This window comes from Jaculus jaculus, chromosome 14 (genome assembly GCF_020740685.1).
Source record: "Jaculus jaculus isolate mJacJac1 chromosome 14, mJacJac1.mat.Y.cur, whole genome shotgun sequence".
Taxonomy (NCBI): Eukaryota; Metazoa; Chordata; class Mammalia; order Rodentia; family Dipodidae; genus Jaculus; species Jaculus jaculus.
The window spans coordinates 33,439,034-33,459,234 of record NC_059115.1 but is presented as its reverse complement, the minus strand read 5'-3'; the positions used below and the strand labels follow the sequence as shown (position 1 = coordinate 33,459,234).

General features: G+C 46.8%; 1 protein-coding gene across 5 annotated transcripts in view; it reads right to left on the bottom strand.

The window, feature by feature from the left end:
• Srgap3 (SLIT-ROBO Rho GTPase activating protein 3) overlaps positions 1–20,201 on the bottom strand; it is a 273,622-nt gene that overhangs the window by 32,691 nt on the left and 220,730 nt on the right. For 3 of the 5 annotated variants that reach the window (XM_045133456.1, XM_045133458.1, XM_045133457.1), the window contains 6 exons: positions 17,892–17,976; positions 14,424–14,451; positions 12,004–12,090; positions 6,210–6,240; positions 5,147–5,207; positions 2,744–2,821 (listed from right to left, as the gene is read on the bottom strand). In XM_045133456.1, coding sequence (XP_044989391.1) covers positions 2,744–2,821; positions 5,147–5,207; positions 6,210–6,240; positions 12,004–12,090; positions 14,424–14,451; positions 17,892–17,976 — 370 coding nt within the window. Of the gene's footprint in view, positions 1–2,743; positions 2,822–5,146; positions 5,208–6,209; positions 6,241–9,595; positions 9,699–12,003; positions 12,091–14,423; positions 14,452–17,891; positions 17,977–20,201 lie in introns of all 5 variants that reach the window. The other 2 variants (XM_004651477.3, XM_004651478.3) reach the window with 2 other exon arrangements.

Here is a 20,201-nt window from a genome sequence, read left to right as displayed (position 1 = left end):
AAACAAGTAATAGGAGGTGCTGGCCTTAGCCCAGGGGCTGGGCAAATGGCAGGGCTGCCTGTTACCACAAGATTACCTAGAGCATAGAAGCAGGAAAATGCCAGGGTGAGGTGCCCACAGGTGTGCATGGACTATACAGAAAGGTTATTTGAGAGGTTCAAAGGCAGGGAATAAGGAATTCTGTGAGACAGGATGCATTTAGGAAGATGGAGTCAGCAATGGTTCCAAACCAATGAACATTCATGTGCAACAAGGCCTACAGAGCAAGGCTGTTATGGAGTTGAGCAGAATGCAGGGATGAAACTCTAACCTGTGCTGCCCCTTGACAGCAGGAGAGGCTGGGGCAGTGGTGAATGACCTTGGCTCTCTGTCCTCTGAACATGCTGTTCCCTTCCCTTGCCCTTGCTCTTGCTTTCCCTTGACTTTTACTCTTTAAGTCTTAGCCTAGGCATTTCTGCCCCAAGAAGCCTCCCTGGCTCTACTAATCCTCCTCCTTCATCCATACAGAGCAAGGGGCTCCCGTGATACCCTGTGCTCACTCCATCTCTGACCCTATAGATCATGGTGCTGTGAATTAACCTGCCTGCTAGTAGGAGCAATTTTGCTCAGACTGAATTTGTAGGCCCTGGTCAACTGCTTCACACAGTAGAGGACTAGTGGCAAGTTTGCTGAGTGAATAAATGCCTGGAAGGAGCTGGGAGCAGGGTGACCCCGACCTCTGGTAGAGTGGACTCAAGAGACGAAGATGCCCTGGGCCCTAGGAGGCCACCAGAAACCACAGCCAGCCAAATCTTCTGTTAACATCTGGTCCATACCACAGTGCCCGGGGGTGCAGAAGACCTGTACTGAGGCTATAGAATGTTCCTTTGCTCTGAAGCTGGGCACACCCCAGAGAGACCTGGGAGGCAGAGACATCTGCTCCTCCAGCACAGTGAGGTAGTAAGAGTAGGGGAGGAACCCCAGGAGAGTTATGCATAGAAGAATGGATGTGGAAGTGTTCTCTTATCTGCTGTGATGTGCTCCTGGGAAATGGGCTTGGGGTTGGGTCTTCAGACCAAACAGCATCAAAGCCACTCAGAGAATGAGGGAGCAAGTCAGAAGTGGGAGGGAACAGATTAGTAGTCCAGAAAGAGAATCTCATCCAAAATGCGGGGGAAGCGGATGTGATGGCACACCACTGTAATCCCAGCACATGAGAGGCTGAGGCAATGGGATCGGGAGTGCAAGGCCAGCTTCCAATACACAGCAAGTTTGAAGCCAACTTGGGCTAATATTAATCCCCAACTCAAAATCAAATAAAAATGCACTAGAAGCTAGGATTTTGAAATTAGAAGCTGTTGGACTTTTAAATTATTGCATAGACATAATGAGGTGTAGTGAAGATGAGATCAAGTATGTAACATTCATTTTGGTTTCACATACTTTTGTTTTGTTTTGTTTTTTTGAGGTAGGGTCTCTGGCCCAGGCTGACCTGGAATTCACTATGGAGTCTCAGGGTGACCTTGAACTCACAGCAATCCTTCTACCTCTGCCTCCTCAGTGCTCATATAATCTTTATGTGCATATCCTGAAGATAATTTTATGATAAGATTATATCATATATTTGGTGCATCTGCCCTCTGACTGAGGCCTATCACATGAGGTTGTGGTATGGGTCTGTGTATTGTGTCTCCTGTTGGTACACACAGTTTTGGGTCTGGGATTTTTTTTTTTTTTTTTTGAGGTAGGGTTTCTCCATAGTCTAGGCTGACCTGGAATTCAATATGTAGTTTCAGCGTGGCCTCGAACTCATGGTTGTCCTCCTACCTCTGCCTCCCCAGTGCTGGGATTAAAGGCATGCACCACCCCGCCCAGGTTGGGTCTGGGATTTTTGGATTAAGGATGCTCAACCTATAGTAGTAAGTGTTTAAGAGTAGCTGTTTAGGGCTGGTGAGATGGCTTAGCAGTTAAGCACTTGCCTGTGAAGCCTAAGGACCCTGGTTTGAGGCTCAATTGCCCAGACTCAATTTCCCAGGACCCACATTAGCCAGATAAACAAGGGGGCACACACATCTGGAGTTCGTTTTCAGTAGCTGGAAGCCCTAGCATGCCCATTCTCTCTCTCTGCCTCTTTCTCTCTCTGTCTGTCACTCTCAAATAAATAAATAAATAAATAATTTTTTTAATTTTAAAAAAGAGCTGTTTGGGCTTCAAGAGATGGCTCAGCAGTTAAAGATACTTGTTTAAAAAGCTTAACAGCTCAGGTTCAGTTCCCCATACCCATTTAAAATCAGATGCACAAATGCATGCATTTGGGGTTCATTTGCAGTGGCAAGAGGCTCTGATAGCTCCCCCTTGCTTGCAAATAAATAATAATTTTTTTTTGTTTTTTCGAGGTAGGGTCTCACTCTAGCCCAGGCTGACCTGGAATTCACTATGGAGTCTCAGGGTGGCCTCAAACCTACCTCGAACCTCGAATCCTCCTACCTCTGCCTCCCAAGTGCTGGGATTAAAGGCGTGCACCACCACACCCAGCTATAAAAAATTATTTAAGAGTTGTTTGGACAAGAAGGTCTTGGTATTTGTCAATTACTGATACCAGAGTATAGTCATGGAGGGCAATGTTTGGAAGAGTGTGGTGCACACTCAGCTCTTGCATTCCAATGTGGACCCAGGGCTCCTCCTCACCACTGCCTTCAAGACCTGTGCTAACACTACCCCAGCTTCTCTGCCCACCAGCCTGAGATGCTAAGTCTGTACTCACCTCTCTCAAAGGAATTTTTGATGTCATTGACTTCGACCTGGGACCCTGGCACTCTGAAGATGCCCTGCTGCTGGAGTCCTAAAAAGAGAAAAATACATACATACATACATACATACATTAATTAATGAAGCAAACAGTAACCACTGAGACCATCAGCGACTCTCCCCACACTTGACTCTTCCTTCCTTTCTTTATAGTGGAGATATTCCCAGTGACAGTCTCCTAGCAGAAGTCCCAGACTGGCCTCGGCAATGAACTATAGTGTGTTAGAATGCTCAGACATATTCAGCTTCATAAGTCTGTGATCTGGGCTTGAAGGAAAAGGCCATTGACATTTATATAAACACTATTTCTTCTCTTCCACTCATGCAAGTTCTTTCTTAAAGAAAAGCTAGAGTCCAGGATGCATTCCACCCCAGGGATCAAGTAGTTGGGGATTGGTGGGGTAAGGATGTAGTTCAGTGGTAAAATGCTTGCCTCAACTGCACAAGGCCCTGGATTCAGTCCCAACACTGCAAGCTGGGTATGGTGGCTCATTCCTGTGATGTCAGCATTTGGGAAGTGGAGGCAGAATTGTCATGAATTCAGGAGATTCAATTATTGAAGAACACTCTCTTACTTTAAAAATGAAACACCGTGGTTCTACAAACCCACAGAAAAGGGGAGCCTGTGACACCACAGCTAACAGTAATGACCAACAGCAGCCAACCCAGTTGGAAGGATCAAAGGACTCAGGATGAAAACTAATGGGGACTGTGGTCCTTTCCCTGTCTCAGTTGCTCCATATAGAAGAATTCTTCATGTTACAACTTAGGAAGTCAGAATTTAGTCAGTTTTGTTGTATATACTATGTGCTCAATAAAGATTGTTCATCTCTCTTTTTTTAATGTTTTTTGATTTATTTTTTTTTATTTATTTGAGAGCGACAGACAGAAAAAGAGGCAGAGAGAGAGAAAGAGAGAATGGGAGTTCCAGGGCCTCCAGCCACTGCAGATGAATTCCAGATGCATGTGCCCTCTTGTGCACCTGGCTAACATGGGTCCTGGGGAAACGAGCCTCGAACCAGGGTCCTTAGACTTCACAGGCAAGCGCTTAACCACTAAGCAATCTCTCCAGCCCCATCTCTCTTTTTTTATTTAATTTTTATTTGCTTGCTTGTTCAAGATGAAAACAAATCTCACTACTTAGCTCAGGCTGGTCTTAAACTCTTGAGAGTCTACTGCCTCAGCCTCCCTAGCGCCGGGGTTACAAGTGTGTGCCAGTGCACATGGCTTTGTTAATCTCTGTAAATACTGAATTTATGCCACCTAAGAGTCTGCTCCCACCCTCCTGGTTCATAATTCCAGGCACACTGCCCTTCCTCCCACCTGTGATGCTCCATTCTCCCCACTCGGGCTGCAGGCTGCTTTCCTCTACTTCTGTAGAACTTACTTCAGTTATCAACTTCTTTGAAAAGGCTCATCTTCTTCCCTAGCCAAGCAGCCTATTCCCAAAGCTTCTATTACCTTTTGGTTTCATGATATTGTTACCATGTATACTTAGAGTACAGTCAGCAAACATACCCATGTGGCCATACCTGTGAATTCAACTACGGGCAGATTAAATATGTTTTTTAAAAAGTTACATGTGTGCTGCACATGTATGGGTTTTTTTCTCATTTTCTAAATGATACAGTGTAACAACAATTTACATAGCATCTCTATTGGATTTGCCATCTTCTGCCTTCTAGAGATGATTTAACATCTGTGGGAGGACTGCAGAGGTTATATATAAAAGCTCCACCATTTTATAAATTGGACTTGAGCATTTGCAGATTTTGGCATTAGCAAAGGTCCTGGACCCAACGCCCCGGACACCGAGGTGTAATTCTTTACTTTTACTGCTTATTTCTCCCCTTGTTCTTCTAATTGAGAATGTTAACTCCCCAGGGCGGACATGGTGCCTGTTTTTCCCATCCCTGTACCCTCACTGGCCAAAATAGTGTCTGGTAGGTACTTGATAAATGTGTTTTGAAAAGGAATGAGTCAGTTGATAAACACAGTTACCTTCTGGTGACACCATGGTTAACACATGTCAAACGTGATTCCCTCTCTGGGGCTTTCACTCTGTCAGTGTTAACTGACTGGCCGACTGTGGGCTTGGGAAGGAGGGAGGAAGAGATGAGCGCCGCCTTCTGTCCTTGATCTCACTGCTCCTCAGCTAACCCAAAGCCCTGGGCTCCTCACACCCACCCCCCAGGCACACAGGCTCCAAAGGCAGTGCTCAGAGAACCAGCTGTTCCTCGGAGCTCGCTCCCCTCAGATGCAGAGCAGCAACAGGAAATTTTCCAAGATGAACTGGAATCTCATTTCCTACAAGAGTCCAGCACCTGCTCTGCAGTGAACCAATGAGCTGAGATCTTACCATATAAATTGATGTACCGGATACAGCTCTCAACTACGAGTGGGATCGCTTGTCCTGAATCCTTAAGAAAAAAGAAAATGTGAGTTTTATTGAATTTGCCACCCACCATAGGAAAAAAAAAACCCAACATGGCAAACATGGGTTATGAACTCAAGCCAGAAGATTAGTACCACCAGATTAGTAGGAGAACAAGCAAGGCATTACTTTTCCTAGTCTCCACAAGTAGTTACAACAGAGCCTTCAGTTAAGTGCAGAAAAAGGCAGAGCTGGGATGAATTCAAAGAAATGCTCTCTTCTCACCCAGTCGGTGAGGAAGATGGGCTCAGGCTTGTCGGGCACATTGGGGACAGGAAGAGGAAAGCCACTATGAACAGGGTGACTGAAGAATAGCCTACCTCCTACCCAACTTTGCCTCAACTCAACATCATCTCCCAGTGTTTGGGGACAGCTACCAGGGTGCCAAAACTGTGGGGGAGCACACTGTGGGGGAGCAGGACTGTTCCCCCAGGCTGTGGAAGCTCTAAGAAGGGAAAGCTAGCTCTACTCATGTTGCTATGACCTAAATGCCCACAGAGAAGTGGTACGAGCTGCTCAAGTCAGCTATTGGCCATCTAGTGACTAACCTCAGTCCCACAGACTGAGTAGGTGTAATCTAAGCATTGGTACCTGGCATAGGAAATACTCAATTATGTCTTCCTAGACTGGTCTGTAATCCCCAGTGTGTGGGCACTTTTCTTTTGGATTCTAGGAAGGAGTGGTCTATTATTTCAGGTCACATAGGTCACATAAATAGCAACAAATGTTTTAAATGTTCTTTAAAAGGGGGGAAATGAAATTAGTAGCCTCCCCAGGAAGCAAGGAAGCAACAAGGTATACATAATACCCTCTTGCAGACAGCAAGGGCTTGGGGAGGTCCTTGGCTCCTCAGTGCCCAGCCCCGGCTTAACTGTCGTGAGGGAGAGCACGGGAGGCTGACTCATCTGGTGACAGCAAGGTGGGCTCTGGTCTGGAAGTCATTCAATCTACGGATTATACAGGGCTCGTGGACCTTTCTAGTAAATACCTGGTTCCTGGTTCGAGCATTTCTTCTTCCTCTGATAACAAAAGTAAACAGGCGGCAGAGCAGGAGAAAAAGAAAAGATTATGCAGGGACAAGGTCAGTTAGAGCAAGCAGATCCTGCAGAGTCCGTGAACGCCAAAATGCAATGGCAGCCAGCAAAGGTCCTGGGGAGCCTGGTGAATGACCTGCCCATGGGGAGGATCACCCCTCAACTTACTTCTAGGAGCTGCCCCCAGCCAGCCTTCCCATAAGCTGCCTTAGTTTCTCTTCCCAACCCCTGTGAGGGAGGAGGCCTCTTTCAGTCCTTGTCAACATGCAGGAACTGTGTGGACAGGTCTCATTCCCAGCCTACCTATAGCTTCTCCTCCATATAAAGGATGCATTCACCAGGGGACAAGAACCTACTGAGGGCTCTATAAGGTAAGCCCATCTGCCCATAGGAAGGAGCCTTTGTGTGTACTGTAATCATGACTCTGGCATTGAGCTCAGGAAACCTCATTCTTGATTTATTTTTAAAAATATTATTTATTTGCAAGCAGAGAGAGAGAGAGAAGAGAGAGAGAGAGAGAGAGAGAGAGAGAGAGAAAAGAGAGACAGGGAGATAATGGGCATGCAGGGCCCCCAGTTACTATGAACGAATTCCAGATGCATGCTCCACTTTGTGCATCTGGCTTTACGTGGGTAGCAGGAACTCAAACTCAGGTTGTTAGGCTCTGCAGGCAAGTGCCTTAATTGCTGAGCCATCTCTCCAGCCCTCATTCTTGATTTATATGTGCCACTCCACAAGATCTTCCTGGATGGGATCGAGCAGGGTCCTACCTGATTCAAGATTCCAAACATCCTCAATACCCTGACTAGGCTATCCTGAGTGGAGACCTGGTTGTGCTTCTCTTTCCAGTCTCTCACTCTTACCCTGGTATTAAGTCCCCACTGGGAACAGAGAAGCTGAGAAGGACCTAGATGAGGGAAGAAAGGTGAGTCAGAACACCTCTGTGACCTTGGGGACAGACTGGAGCCTACCTACTCTTTCTTGCCACAAGGGCAGTGGCTCAGACTCTGGGGTAAGAGTCTCGTTGAAGCTCCATGAGGAGACCAAGCTGACAACCTAAGGGACACATGTCTTCCTGCTGCCCCATCTACCCAGTCCCTGTCATTTCAACAACCTGAATCATCTGCTCACTATGGCACTGGTGAACCCACCTGAATCCCAGAAGCTGGCAACAGCCTGGTCCAAGGGACTCTACAAGCAATGCCCGACATTAATGATAACAGGCCAGATTACACAGTCTTACTGTGTGCCAGGACTATTGTAAAAACATGATATATATTAGCTCATTTCATCTTCATCCCAAATCATGGGGTATTTATTCTCATTTTGTTGAAGGAAGACGGAGACTCTTCACCTACCTCAGCAGTGAGCATCTTGAGCTACAAAATGGACTCATAATAAAAATGGGTCTCCTTCATGCTGAGAGGAGAAAAATGTCAAGGGTTTTAAACAAAGTGCTCAGGAAGAGACTTGGAAATTTATAAATCTAACTCCAACAACACTTATTTATAATTCACTTCAGGCTGCTTCTTTTTCCCTCCTCAGCCATCATACCCTTCAATCCCAGTGGTATTATGTGACTGAAAATGCTTTCATAGATATGAGTTTTCAAAGTGGAGGACTCTTAGTTGAATGTTTGTTCAGACAGTATGAGAATTATAATCGAAAATTAAATTCCATTCTCAACAGTTGAGAACACGTATACATTATACTGCCTCTCCATTCTCGGAGCAGTAGTGACCCTTACAATGAAACTGTGCTGTGCGTACCTCTGACAGGCTAACTCGCAGTAGGTGCACACGTGTTGTTGGACTTCACTGTAGGTGACTATAAAGAATGCAAGCTAGGCATGGTGGCCCACGCCTTTAGTCCCAGCACTCCGAAGGCTGAGGTAGGAGGATCACCATGAGTTGGGAGGCCAACCTGGGCAACAGAGTGAGTTCTTGGTCAGCCAGGGCTGGTGTGGGCTCCTCCTCAGGGGGAAAAATGTAATTGGATTTGATGCATCAAGTTCCTTCTCCTAGTCAAATGCCTTATTCTTTCTAGTCCTCCAATATTCACTCCAACAATGCTACTATTACTCAGGGCTCAGGCTGTCCCTCTTTGGGACTCTTCTCAGAATCAGTTGACAGGGGCCACTGTCGCATGTTCTCTTTTGCCACGGTGTCATAATGCTAAGCTTTTATTTATACTTTATGGACCAGAATGTCTACTTGAACATGACGATTTGACACCAGTGATAAAGGCCATGCATTGGGATCTAAAGAAGACTGGCCAAGCCACAGCTAGACAATGGTGACATATTTAGAATATGAAGGATGCATTCCACAGTGGCCACCTGGAAGGGGCAGACACTGAAGGGAAGAACAGATTCCTTCAGAGTCACATGCTACAAGTAGATCTCTTTACTGAGGGAATAGTCCATTCAACTGATTACCCCGTTTTCAAATACTGTCCATTAAGAGCCAGATCCTGTCAAGTATCCTGACTGATTGCAGATTTATCAAACCAACTCAGACATGGTATCACCTGTCTGAGCTCTCATTCTTCTGCTCCTCCTGCAGGGATTCCTTCCATCCTGTTCCTCTCTTTATTGCTACCCTTCTTTCTAGGCCCCCGGTGGGGTCTCCTTGCCCCAGCTCAATGCTCCTCTTGCTCTGAACACTGAGAATATGCCCCTGTGACACTAACCTACCACAGCCCCTGCAGCACCCTGTCCCCTCCTCCCTCTATGCTGAAAACTTCCAAGGCCCTGCCATGAGTTCCACAAAGGGCAGGTCATGGCCAGCAGTGGTCAGCCAGTCCCTTCTGAGCTGTGGAAAATGACTTGACCAGTGTCAAAGGTGGGTAAGAAGGAAGTCTTGGAGGAGAGAGGAAGACAGATGAAGAAAGACATGAAAAACATGTTTCCCTTGCCTTTGCTGCCATATATTCAACTAAAGACATGCAGGAAACAGTCATCCACAAGGATTTCCTTAGTGGTATTCTCAGACTCCTTTTAGGAGGGCAGGGTGTGAAGTCAGACAAAGGGTTTCCCCAACTGTCCCTGTAGCTCCTGAAGCAATGAGGTGTGGCTGGCTGGGACCACCGTGCTGAGGGTTCAAGCCCCCCTTGGCCTTCAGGGATCAGACCCCTCCCTCCCTATAGGGCTGAGAATCAAGGGTGGCACTTGAGGGTCACTGGTCAGAGGTAAAGTAGCTCTGGTGGAAAGTCCTCACTGGAGCCGAGAGCAGGCTGCAGTGAGAACTAGCTCCAGGGGGTCTGCCGAGGGGTAAAGGAGAAGAGCGGCTGCCATTACTTTGGGTGCATTCGCGGACTCCACGGGCTCCCCAGCAAGTACCTTAATAAACGCTTCCATACTGCCATTAAAGAGTTTATGGCTATACACTGAAAGAGGCCTAGGTCTCCTCATTTTCTGTGGTTTAGGGGGAAGACAGGGGGGCCTAGGGGAAAATGGAACAAAAGAAATCAAGAAACAACCAACGTAAACATAACACTGGGGAAGGTGCTTTTCAAACCCACAGCTGGAGGAGAAACCCCTGGCCCAACTACACATTACTTTCCAGTATTACATCTGAGGGCCTCTGGATGTTTGAGGAGATCTCAGTTTACCCAGAATGTCAAGCAGAAGCAACCCTGATACAACACAATGCATTCTACATTGGGGGGGGGGCAGAATATGTATCCAAGAAACCCCTGAAACACCAATCAGAGGCTGGCATTCTGTAGACCGGATGGAAAGGAGGTAGGGTAGAGAGGTGTCACAGCAGCCCAAGAAAGCAAGAAACTTTCAAACATGCCTGGGAAGGTGACTAATTATAGTTTAGACTTAAATCTATCACCAAGGCCCAACTTCCAATGCATCGATTAGCATTTTTAAATTCACCTGACTAATCTTTATTTCATTGATCTGGAAACCACACAATTAGTTTTCCTACTTCAGAAATGAAAAAGCTGATGCCAGGTCAGCTGCAGCTTCTTTGAGGTCCTTGGGTGGCCTGGGATGACAATATTCCATTCTTTAATTAAGGAAACCTTTGATGAAAGAGTTGCCAAGTTCATTACCACACACCATCCGCTGGTACAAGTGGGCCTCATCTACACAGGCAGACATACAGTTCGGAGGGGGAACCAGCATAGTGAGCTCCTGAACCTAGACCTCTTTAGCTCCAAGTCCAAATTTTTCTTTCTTCTCTGTTTTTTCTCCCCTCCCCCTCACCTTACAGGTCACAGTCATGGAGTCTTGAGTCTTGGGGCACCTCGTCATTTCCAACCAGAGACTCATTTGCCCCATTGCCACAGGGATCAGGTTGAAAGTGTCTTGCTTTGCTTTATGGTCCCCATTTCCCGTGTTGCATTCCTGGCCGCAGGGAAGGGAAACCACTTCACAGTTCACCGGGTAAAATGAAACAGCCACAGGCACAGACCCATGTCCATCACTGCTTGCCATGCACATGCCCAGGTTGGCTGATTTGCTCATTTTACCACCCAAATGGGTCTGACTCAGTGCTTCTGAGCAAAGGGCTTTTGATGGTTGGGAGGAAGTCCCCTCACCCAGAGAGGCAGCTCATTTTCAAACAGCTTGGTTCAAACTTTGGGAACAAGTGGGTACTTGGCCAGACACAGATATGTCCACAAGTGACAAGCAAAGCCCAGTCCCTACACCCAGTCCCTATTGGTTTCTGTGCATGGGCAGGAACGGCGTGGGCTGTGGAGCCATCATACATAGTCGCGCTGCCTCTCTCTGGCCTGTGGCGTCTGTGTACTTCAGCGCCCAGCCCTCTAGGGGAGTCTAGGCACCCCTGCTGGTGTTTTGAGTGCTGAGCAAATGCTGCGAGCTCCAGACATGCATGGGCAAAGACACAGTAGAGTCCAAATAGCATGCCACCTGGACAAGGGACCCAAAATGACAGCACAAGCAAACATCTCAAAAGAAACAGCAGGCACAATGATCTCCAGCCCATGGTGGATCTGTTAACTTGGTTAGCTAAGTCCATGTCATTTCCTGTTCAAAACATTAGTTTTTTTTTTTTTTTTTTTTTTTGAGGATGTGTGAACATGGGGGAGGGGATTCTTACAATGTGTCTGCTTTTGAAGTTCTAAATGCAAAAGCCAAAGGACAGTGCTAAAGGTATGGCATGTGACCATAGGCTGTAAGTTAAGGGTTAGGAATGAAGAGGCTAGCAACATCCTCGCCTTGTTTTTATAGTGTTTTGAGTTCCCAGGTCATTTCTTTGTCTCACATTACATGATAACCTCCTCTCCACGTGGGGAGGTGGGTAAGAATGAGTAAGCCCATTTACATATAAGGTAAATGAGCCCATGAGAGATCAGAAAATTTTCCTGAGATCACACACAAAAAAATATGATTGAGGCTGGGAGTAGAAAGTAACTTCCTACTGGAGCCTCCAGTGTGAGCATGAAAGTGAGCTCATCAGAGAACAGCCACCAGTAGCCTTGAATTCTCTATGAACATCTCTAGAGTGGACTCTAGGGCACAGAGTTGGAAGGTTTTATTAAAAAGAAGTCATTATTGTTTCTGTTTTGTTTGCTTTTTGTTTCTTTAAATTTGTATAAAGTTGAGTAAAAGGAAATAGGATTTACTTCCCCATTTTTCCTGCCCAATCTAGAAAGCAAAGGACAATCTGAGTCAGTGGATGTTGTGGTCCACTGTGTACTGCCCACAGTCTCTGACAAGGAAACATAGCTATCCCAACTTTGCACAACATCAAAACTGTATTGACTTACTGAAATGCTGGGTGGGGCACAAAGTGGGGAGCAGGGGGACAGCTCAGCCAAGGAAAGTGGGGCAGCCTAAGCCTTCCATTTCTTCTGCTGCTCAGTTGCAGAGCAAAAACAAAAGGAAAGAAAAGAAAGGAAGAAAGAGAGAGAGACAGAGAGAGAGAGGCAGGAAAAACAGAAAGCCACAGAGAGGAAGAAAGAGAAACCAGAGACCAATGTCCCCTTTCTGCCTTTCAACCAAGATGAAAATTAGCATATGCTGACAACACAGGACTTGGTCCCAAAATTATTCTGAGACAAAAAGGATGTGATGAAGGATATCCCAACAGACGTGGGTGTCAATGTCCAAAATGGGGGTGGTGGCAGCACTGAAGATCAATAGTTCCTAGAAGTTGTACTTGGGTGTGTCCCACTGAGTTGAGTCATTTTGGATATGATGTCAAGTGATTTTACCTCTACTCCAGGCCACAAGGTCATGTTACCCTGGGTTAGGAAAGTCAGACTTTCTTTGAATCACAATAATTGAATCCTCAAGCCTTCATTTAAAACCTCAGTGATTACCACTTTCAACATATTTTCTACAGTACATAACCAGGTGGTCAGCCTAAGTTGCAGGTTTATTATGAATTGGAGTCAAAGGTAAGGTTCTTAGGTGTGAGAAATATAACATGTTACAGCCCATGTTCAAAAACTGGCCCATATATACGTGATCAAGAATAATTCGGCTGAGGTAGCTACTCAAAAGGCGGTCCCCTGTGACAGACCATGTGTGTCTATGGAAGACTATGTGAATAGAGACATGTTACCCAGGGCCTCCGAGACTCATTTTGAAACCACCTCCAAGTTGACAATGAGGTCCACAAGTTAAATTATGATTTTAGAGTTAAGGGGAAGCTTTTTATTTTACTAAGTCACCTCTGACCTTGGCCAGAGGTCAGAAAGTATCAGAATTGGCTGCAAACTTAGTGCAGCTACTAAGTGGGAGGTCTGGTAATATGAGTTTGGATTTCCCAGGCCATAGGTCAGAGAGGGTGCAGAAGACAACATCTCAGAGGACTTTATTTAAAAACAGGCAAACTCTCCTCAGCTGTCCCTTGAGGGAAAGCCTGAGACCAGCCATGGAATGGATGAAGGATCTCCTCTGTGCATTTGGTGGGAGCAGTCTTCCCCTGCTTGAGTCCTAGGGATTAGCAGGGCGCAGGCCATGGCTCCACTCATGTCTTATTTCTTTCCCTGTTTACAGACTTTGGTGTAAAATAGGGCTTGCTTCCCTTGTTTTGGGATGATAGCAATATCCTCTTGCCAGGAAAAAAATAATAATAACAAATTTGTTTCTAAAAGGTTCTTCGAAAGTGACCCTGCACATCTGGTGCTCCATATGTGGCAAGGTCCTTGCCTGTGAATCATCCCACGTTCCCAGACCGCCTGGGCCCAGTGGAGCAGCTGAGCAGGCTGCCTTTCTGGGTCTCCAGCATGCTTCACATTCCCAGCTTGCCAAGCTCTGCCCCGCCTGACTGCTTTCCCAGGAGCAAGGGAGAGTTGAGGGGTCATCTTTGCTCCTGCCAAGTAGGACAACTTTCCAGGATTCTGGGCCACTGGGAAGAATTTGTGAGGAAGGAAAGAATGACATTGGGTCACTGAGTCCAAAAAGTGAGGTAAAAAGTAACTACCAACTGTCACGTGTGGCAAAGGGCAGGCCTCTGGACCTCTATATGCTGGGAATTTGTGACACGTGGGCAGTGAGAGCTGCGTAGATGTAACCTCCATGCTGAGAGAAAGGTGTTCACTGGCTCTGGTCTGCCCAGGGAAAGGCACAGAGGGAAATGCAGAGGCAGAGAGAGGAAGCACCAGTTGCCAGTGTTACTTGCCCCACAAGCCCATCCAAGAGCCCGGTGGGATCCAAGCCAGGGTGTGGGCTGCGCCTGTGTGTATGCACATGCATGTGCCCAGCTGTGCACAATACCATCCAGCCCCAAAGCCTTGACAACAGGGGACCAAGAGTGGCCCTGGCCCACTGAAGGAGTGCAATTTGTTCAGAGGCCTTGTAACAGCAGAGAAATGCTCACTTCATGGCCTGTGATCTCTACTGGCAGCCCTCAGGCACCTGGAATCAATATTAGCATCCCATCTGATAGACAGTGCAGAGGGGTCATTCCCCACTGTCCACCACCCAGCCACAAGCAGCTCGGAAGTGCCCTTCCCCACGGCCAGCCTGCAGGGGGCATGGCTTTGCCAGTTGTAGAGCAAAAACAAGCAATGCAGCCTCAATAGACACTGTGCCCTCCTCTAGCACCCCACACCCTCAAGACTGCCCACTTCCCTAGTCCCAGCAAGGCTATGTCCACCCTACACCCCAGCCTGTGCCCCCATAGCCCAGTCAAACCTCAGGCAGTGGGGATGAGCAAACAAGATTCTTCAGTTCTCACCTGGTGGTGCCGCATTCTGCTCTCTCCCCTGGGGGAAAAATACAGGCTGGTATTTAATTGGCTTCGGTTGTTGTTTCAACTAGACAACATTCATCTTTTTCTTAAAAGAAGAAAAAAAAAAACCAAGAAGATCCCTCGTGCCCATTTACAGCCACTCTCTATTCCCACCTCCTGCCACAGGCAACCGCTGATCTCCTTGCTGTCTCAGTGTATTTGCTAGACATTTCATAGAAGGAGAATTACTCAATATGTGGTCTTCTGAAACTGGCTTCTTTCATTTACCATAATGTTTCTGAGGTTCATCCATATAGCATGATTCAATAATTCAGTTATTTTTATGGTTGAAAATAATAGTCCTCTGTGAGGACAGACAGCATTTTCCTTTTCCACTTGCTATCAGTTGCTCTCTTAGGATCTCAAACTTTAATGTTCCCCAAAGCACTCTTGCCGTGTCTCAAGTCTTCAACATTTTAAGAAGTGGACCGCCCTCTGCCCACATCAGCCGGAAGTCTACAGTCCTTGAAAGCTCTCTTTCTTTCTCAATTTAAATGGCTCGCTGTCCTCCATCTCAGCACTAGTTCTTGGCCCAAGCCCCTGTCATCTCCAGTTTGGCGCACTTTCTTTTCAACTGAATTTTCTAGCCCACTACAATTCATCATGACTTAGCAGCTAAAGAAACAGCTTATAACTGAATTATACCATCTCTTCCCTTTGCTCAGAGCACCCCGATAACCTCATGTCACACCCAGAATAGAATACGAGACTTGTGCTCTGTTTTCCTAACCCTTTCGGATCTGAGGTGAGCCTCAGGACGACTCCATGTGCGCGCCTTCTTCCTCCTTGGGGTGTTCAGAACCAGGCCCGCCTCCCTTTGGCAGTTCACACACTGGTTCCCTTGCTGGCTTCCTGGATGTTTTGTTCCTGACATATGTGGAGCTGGCTTTGCTCAACTTTTGTGTTTCAGTTGGAAAGATGGATCCAGAGAAGAGCTTCTCCATCTAAAGTGGACACTTGTCTCCTTATCTCCCCTCTATTCAGCCTCTGCACATATACAGATTATCATGCATACGTTTCTTGCCTGTAATTTTATTTGTCTACTTCCAGTCATAACTGCATTTAATAAGCATCACTCTCCATGAGAGAAGGGATCACATCTGTCCATTTGAGGAGGGCAGGGGTTAAAGCAGTCTCACGTACCCAGGCTAGCCTTGGACTCACTACACAGCCAAGATTGGCTTTGAACTTCTGATCCACTGTTTCTACCTCCCAAATGCTGGTATTACAAGTTTACACCATTATGCCTGGTACATCTGTTCTTAACTCAGCTGTAATATTAAAGGCTTGAACAAGTTTGGCACAAGTATGTGCTGGATATTTATTGACTGAGTCGAGATGCTCCATGCCAAACAATTGTAAATCCCCCAAATACATCACGCACCACAGCAACGAGTGGCCACATGGCTGGACACAGCTACAAGAGCAAAGAGACTGCATGTGGAGGTGCGTCCCAAGTCTCTACTGAAGGCTTCCTCAGAGGACTGCTTCACAGAAATTAGGGTATTCAACATGATACTTCATTTTAAATAAGTTGTTTGTTTAAGGGGGGGGGCAAACATTCCTCTGGGCCCTTATTTCTCACCTGCTTTCAAGGATTTTGCTTCATCCTTCCCAATCAAAATGGAGACATAACCATATGCCAGCCCGCTCACAGAGCGCACTGCAGAGAAGAGTCACTTGGCTCAGGCGGAGGTGAGGTGGCTCACTCCTTACATTTCAGAAGAATGGATTTGCTAAGCTTCTCGGCTCTGGTCTGCTCAAGTTCCCACATGCTCCGTGTATGCCCTGGAGCTTACAGAATACCCACTTCTCCTTTACCCAACAAGCAGGTGTCTTACAGCCTAAGTCAAGTTCTCCTGGTTGCTATCCCTTTCTCTCAAAGCTCCACAGTGCTCCTTTAGTGCATTGTGGACACATAACAGAGGGAGATCTAGTCTCAATCCAGTCAGTATCAGTTGTATCAGTCATTCAATAGATTATTGACTTTAGTTAATGTAGCAAAACTTGGCAGAGTGACACATAAGTACAATTTCAGCGCTGGGGAAGCTGAGGCAGGAGGATCAGAATTCAAAGCCATCTGTGGCTACATAGCCAGTTTGAGGCCAGCCTGAGCTTTGTGAAACCCTATCTGAACATTCATTAATTGCATAAATTCAAAACTATTTAAAATAAATGTCCATAAAAAAATCTTCTTTAGAACTGACTTGTCTACCATGTCCTGTTCTCATTGTCAAAGGAAAGACAATGAGTGTTCCACAGAGGGCTTGCTAGGAAAGGGCATTATGGGATCGAGGTGGCTCTTAGCAGCTCCTATACTTCAGAAGATGTTTTTCTAGAGCTTTGGTTGCCAATCAACTGAAAACTCAGAAGAGGAGCTATAGAAATCACATCTCAGAGCTTGAAATAAGGTATGTTTGAAGTGAAGTTGGGAGCCAAATGGACCAGCAGTTACACCAACCACAATATTGAGATTTTGTTGCTGGTAATTAGGCAAGGTTAGTAATAGAAGGTTGCATCTGACAGCACTTGGGGGTGAACAGGAGACAAGCCCCTTCTCCTTCCAATGCAAGGACTCATTTGGGACCTTTTTTTTTTTTTTCAAAGAACACTTAGGTCTCTAAACCTAGGGAATCTAATTTTACAAACACAAGAGAGAGTGGAAGAAAAGAGAATGGAAGAAGAAAAGAGGAGGGGAGAAGAGGAGGAGGAGAAAATAAGATCAGTGGTTGCTTGGGGTAGAGGATATGGAGAGGTTGGGTGCAAAGGAGAGCAAGGACAATTCTGAGGCTGATGGAGATGTTTTCTATGCTGAGTTAGGTGGTGTTTTCATGTACCACTGCAAAGGCCCTGGGGCATGGTGAGTTTTGACAGGAGCAGAGATGCCTAGCCTGGCTGGAGCACTGTAAAGGAGAGGAATGTTGGATGGGGACAGGGAAGCAGGCAAATGCTGAACAATAGAGGGCTCTGAATGCCATGAGAATAGTTGAGGGTTTACTGCAACTGCCACTGGAGGTCTTTGGGTGGCTTCGGGCCTGGTCTTCTGATCCTCTAAAGACTAAACCCTACCATGTATGAATTTTCATTCCTTCAACCTCACCAGATGGCCCAGTACTACCCCTGGGATCTGCTAAGAGACATCAACACTGGATTGCTACCTCCTACCTATGGGAACTCCTCTATTACTTGGGCTCGACCCCTCCTCAGCCTAGCTTAAAATTGTAGTTTCACGCTACTTCCTGGGACCCAACGGGACTCCTCTCAGCACCTGTACCAAAGTGGTTTGGCCAGCTCATGAGTGTGGCAGGTGTGTCCAGCCAGGTGGCACTCTGCCGAGTGCTGGTATCAAGCTTAAGCACTTAAGTAGCTCTGGGGTTACAAGAAGGCCTCCTGGGCCCTCCACACTGGACTCACCTTCGCCCAGCGTCTGCTTGAGTAAATCATGCTTGGCCTGCAGCTTGGTGATGAGGTTACTGCCGTTCACATACTCTTTAAATTTCTGTAAGACACAGGCACAAGGAGGTTACAGGATGCATGGCCAAGTAATGTGGTCTCTGCCTCTGGAATCAGCCTGTAGGGCAGGGAGGACAGAAGGAGATCAGGCCACCCTTGGGGACCTGAAATGGGGACAGATAACCTTCTGTACTTGCTTTGAGCTCTGTCAAGTGACTCTGCAGTCTTTGGGGGTCACCAGGTCTTCTGGGTAGAGTGGGAAACACAGATGAGGCCAGAGAGGATGGCAGCAGTGAAGTCTGCTCCTGCCAGCGAGGCTGTGAGCAGTGCCAGGCCCCTTCCGTCCTCAAAACTTTACTGTGTTTCTTGGCCCAGAACAATAAAGAGGGGAACCATTCTAGGGGCCCCACAGCGGAGGCTAGAGAATTGTCAAAGGACCCATAGGCCAAGTCTCTCTTTTATCAGGCATCTCTGAATGAAGAAGGGCAGTGCAAGCTGCTGAGAAACCTTCCATTCAAAGGAACCCACAATGCATCAGGGGATATGATTGTCTTCCTAGGAAACAGGACTATGAAGCGATTTGCCCTGGGTGCCATAGAATAGTGATCCAGGATGAACCCCGGCTGCTTTATCTAGGCTATGGTCCTTGCCAAAGGCTGCAGTGTGGAGCAGTGCCAAGGAATAGAGAACCACCAGCTGCCTGACCCACACTTGCCTAGGCCTCATCCATGCCTCCATACGGATACTAACTTTCCTGTGCTTCTCCTCCTACAGCACTGGAACACAGGCCCAGAGCCCAACAAATGAACCGCAAGGTAAGAGAAATGTGGATGAGTCAGCGGTGCACACTGTGCGTAAAAGTGCAGCAGAAGGGCTGGCTGTGAGTCCAGTGCAGAAGGGCTGTGGGAGCCAGGGTCTGGGACGGTGGAAAGAGATCTGGCCAGCTGAGGGATGCGTGCTCTCATCTGCTCTGCAGCCGCAGCCAGCGCACCTTACAGAGGTGAAGAGACACCAGCTGTAGAAGGCCAGGATCCCTGCGGCTCTCCCTGAAGAGGAGAGTCTCTAACACACTTCTTGTTGAAGACAGCTGCAGGGGAAGGCTCTCAAGGAAGGGCCGACACTTGTACACATAAAACCAGGTTGCCTCACACTGGCCCACCTCAGTGAGTTTCTGGGCTGACTGGGTGTGGTGGGTTGTTACACTCTCTCCTCCTTCTTAGCACTAAAGATCTGGCACTTCGGCATAAGGAGTCACTGCCCAGAACACACACACACACACACACACACACACACAGAGAGAGAAAGAGAGAGAGAGAGAGAGAGAGAGAGAGAGAGAGAGAGAGAGACAAGCATCTTGGATGGCAAATGAGGAAAACATAATTATTTTTATTCCATCCAGAAGGAAACAGAAGCCCAAAGCTAGGCTCCTTACTGTGTGGCCTGGGGTAGAACATGGAGCATTTCTGGGTTTCTGCAACCCCAGGGAATACCTGCAAGCATGAAGGAGATCAGCAGCCTCACTGCCAGTCGGGAAGACCATCAACATGCACTATGAGACCTTGTGTCTAACGCTCATTTCTTACCATGGCCCCATTGGAAGGTCGTTGAAACACTAACAGTTTAGGTGAATCACATGCACATTCACTTGATAACTACTGAGCTGCAGTTCACCATGGATGTTTCCAGAAATAGAATCCCGACATTCTCTCATGTCTAAGAATTCATCAAAAGCAGAGCTGAGGTGTCAACAGGCTTTTGTATGCTAGGCTTCACGAGCCCTGGTAGACAGAGTTCTATTCTGAATTTGTGACTCACTTGAACATGACCTGCTGCAAGTTATGCCCTGTGGTTCTTTGGCCTGTGGAAATAATCTCATCCATGTGACAAATTTTACTGAGGTTTACATTAAAGTAATTTTATGCACCTAGAAAAGACCTAAAGATGATATTATAATATCAAGTTGTGAGGGAGTGCACCAGCCAAGCAGGTTAACACGTTATTAAGGAAAATTACATAAAGGACCAAGGAGATGGTTCAGTAGGTAAAGTGCTTTCCATACAAGCATGAAGATTTAAGCTTGGATCCCTAGCACACACATTTTAACAAAGTCATGCATGGTGGTACCTGCTTGTAATCAATCCCAGAACTGAAGACCCCTAGGGTTTGCTGGCTAGGTTCCCTAGCTGAATTAGTGAGCTCCAGGTTCATTGAGAGAACCTGTCTCAAAAAAAAAAAAAAAAAAAAAGGGTAGAGAACAATTAAGAAAGATAG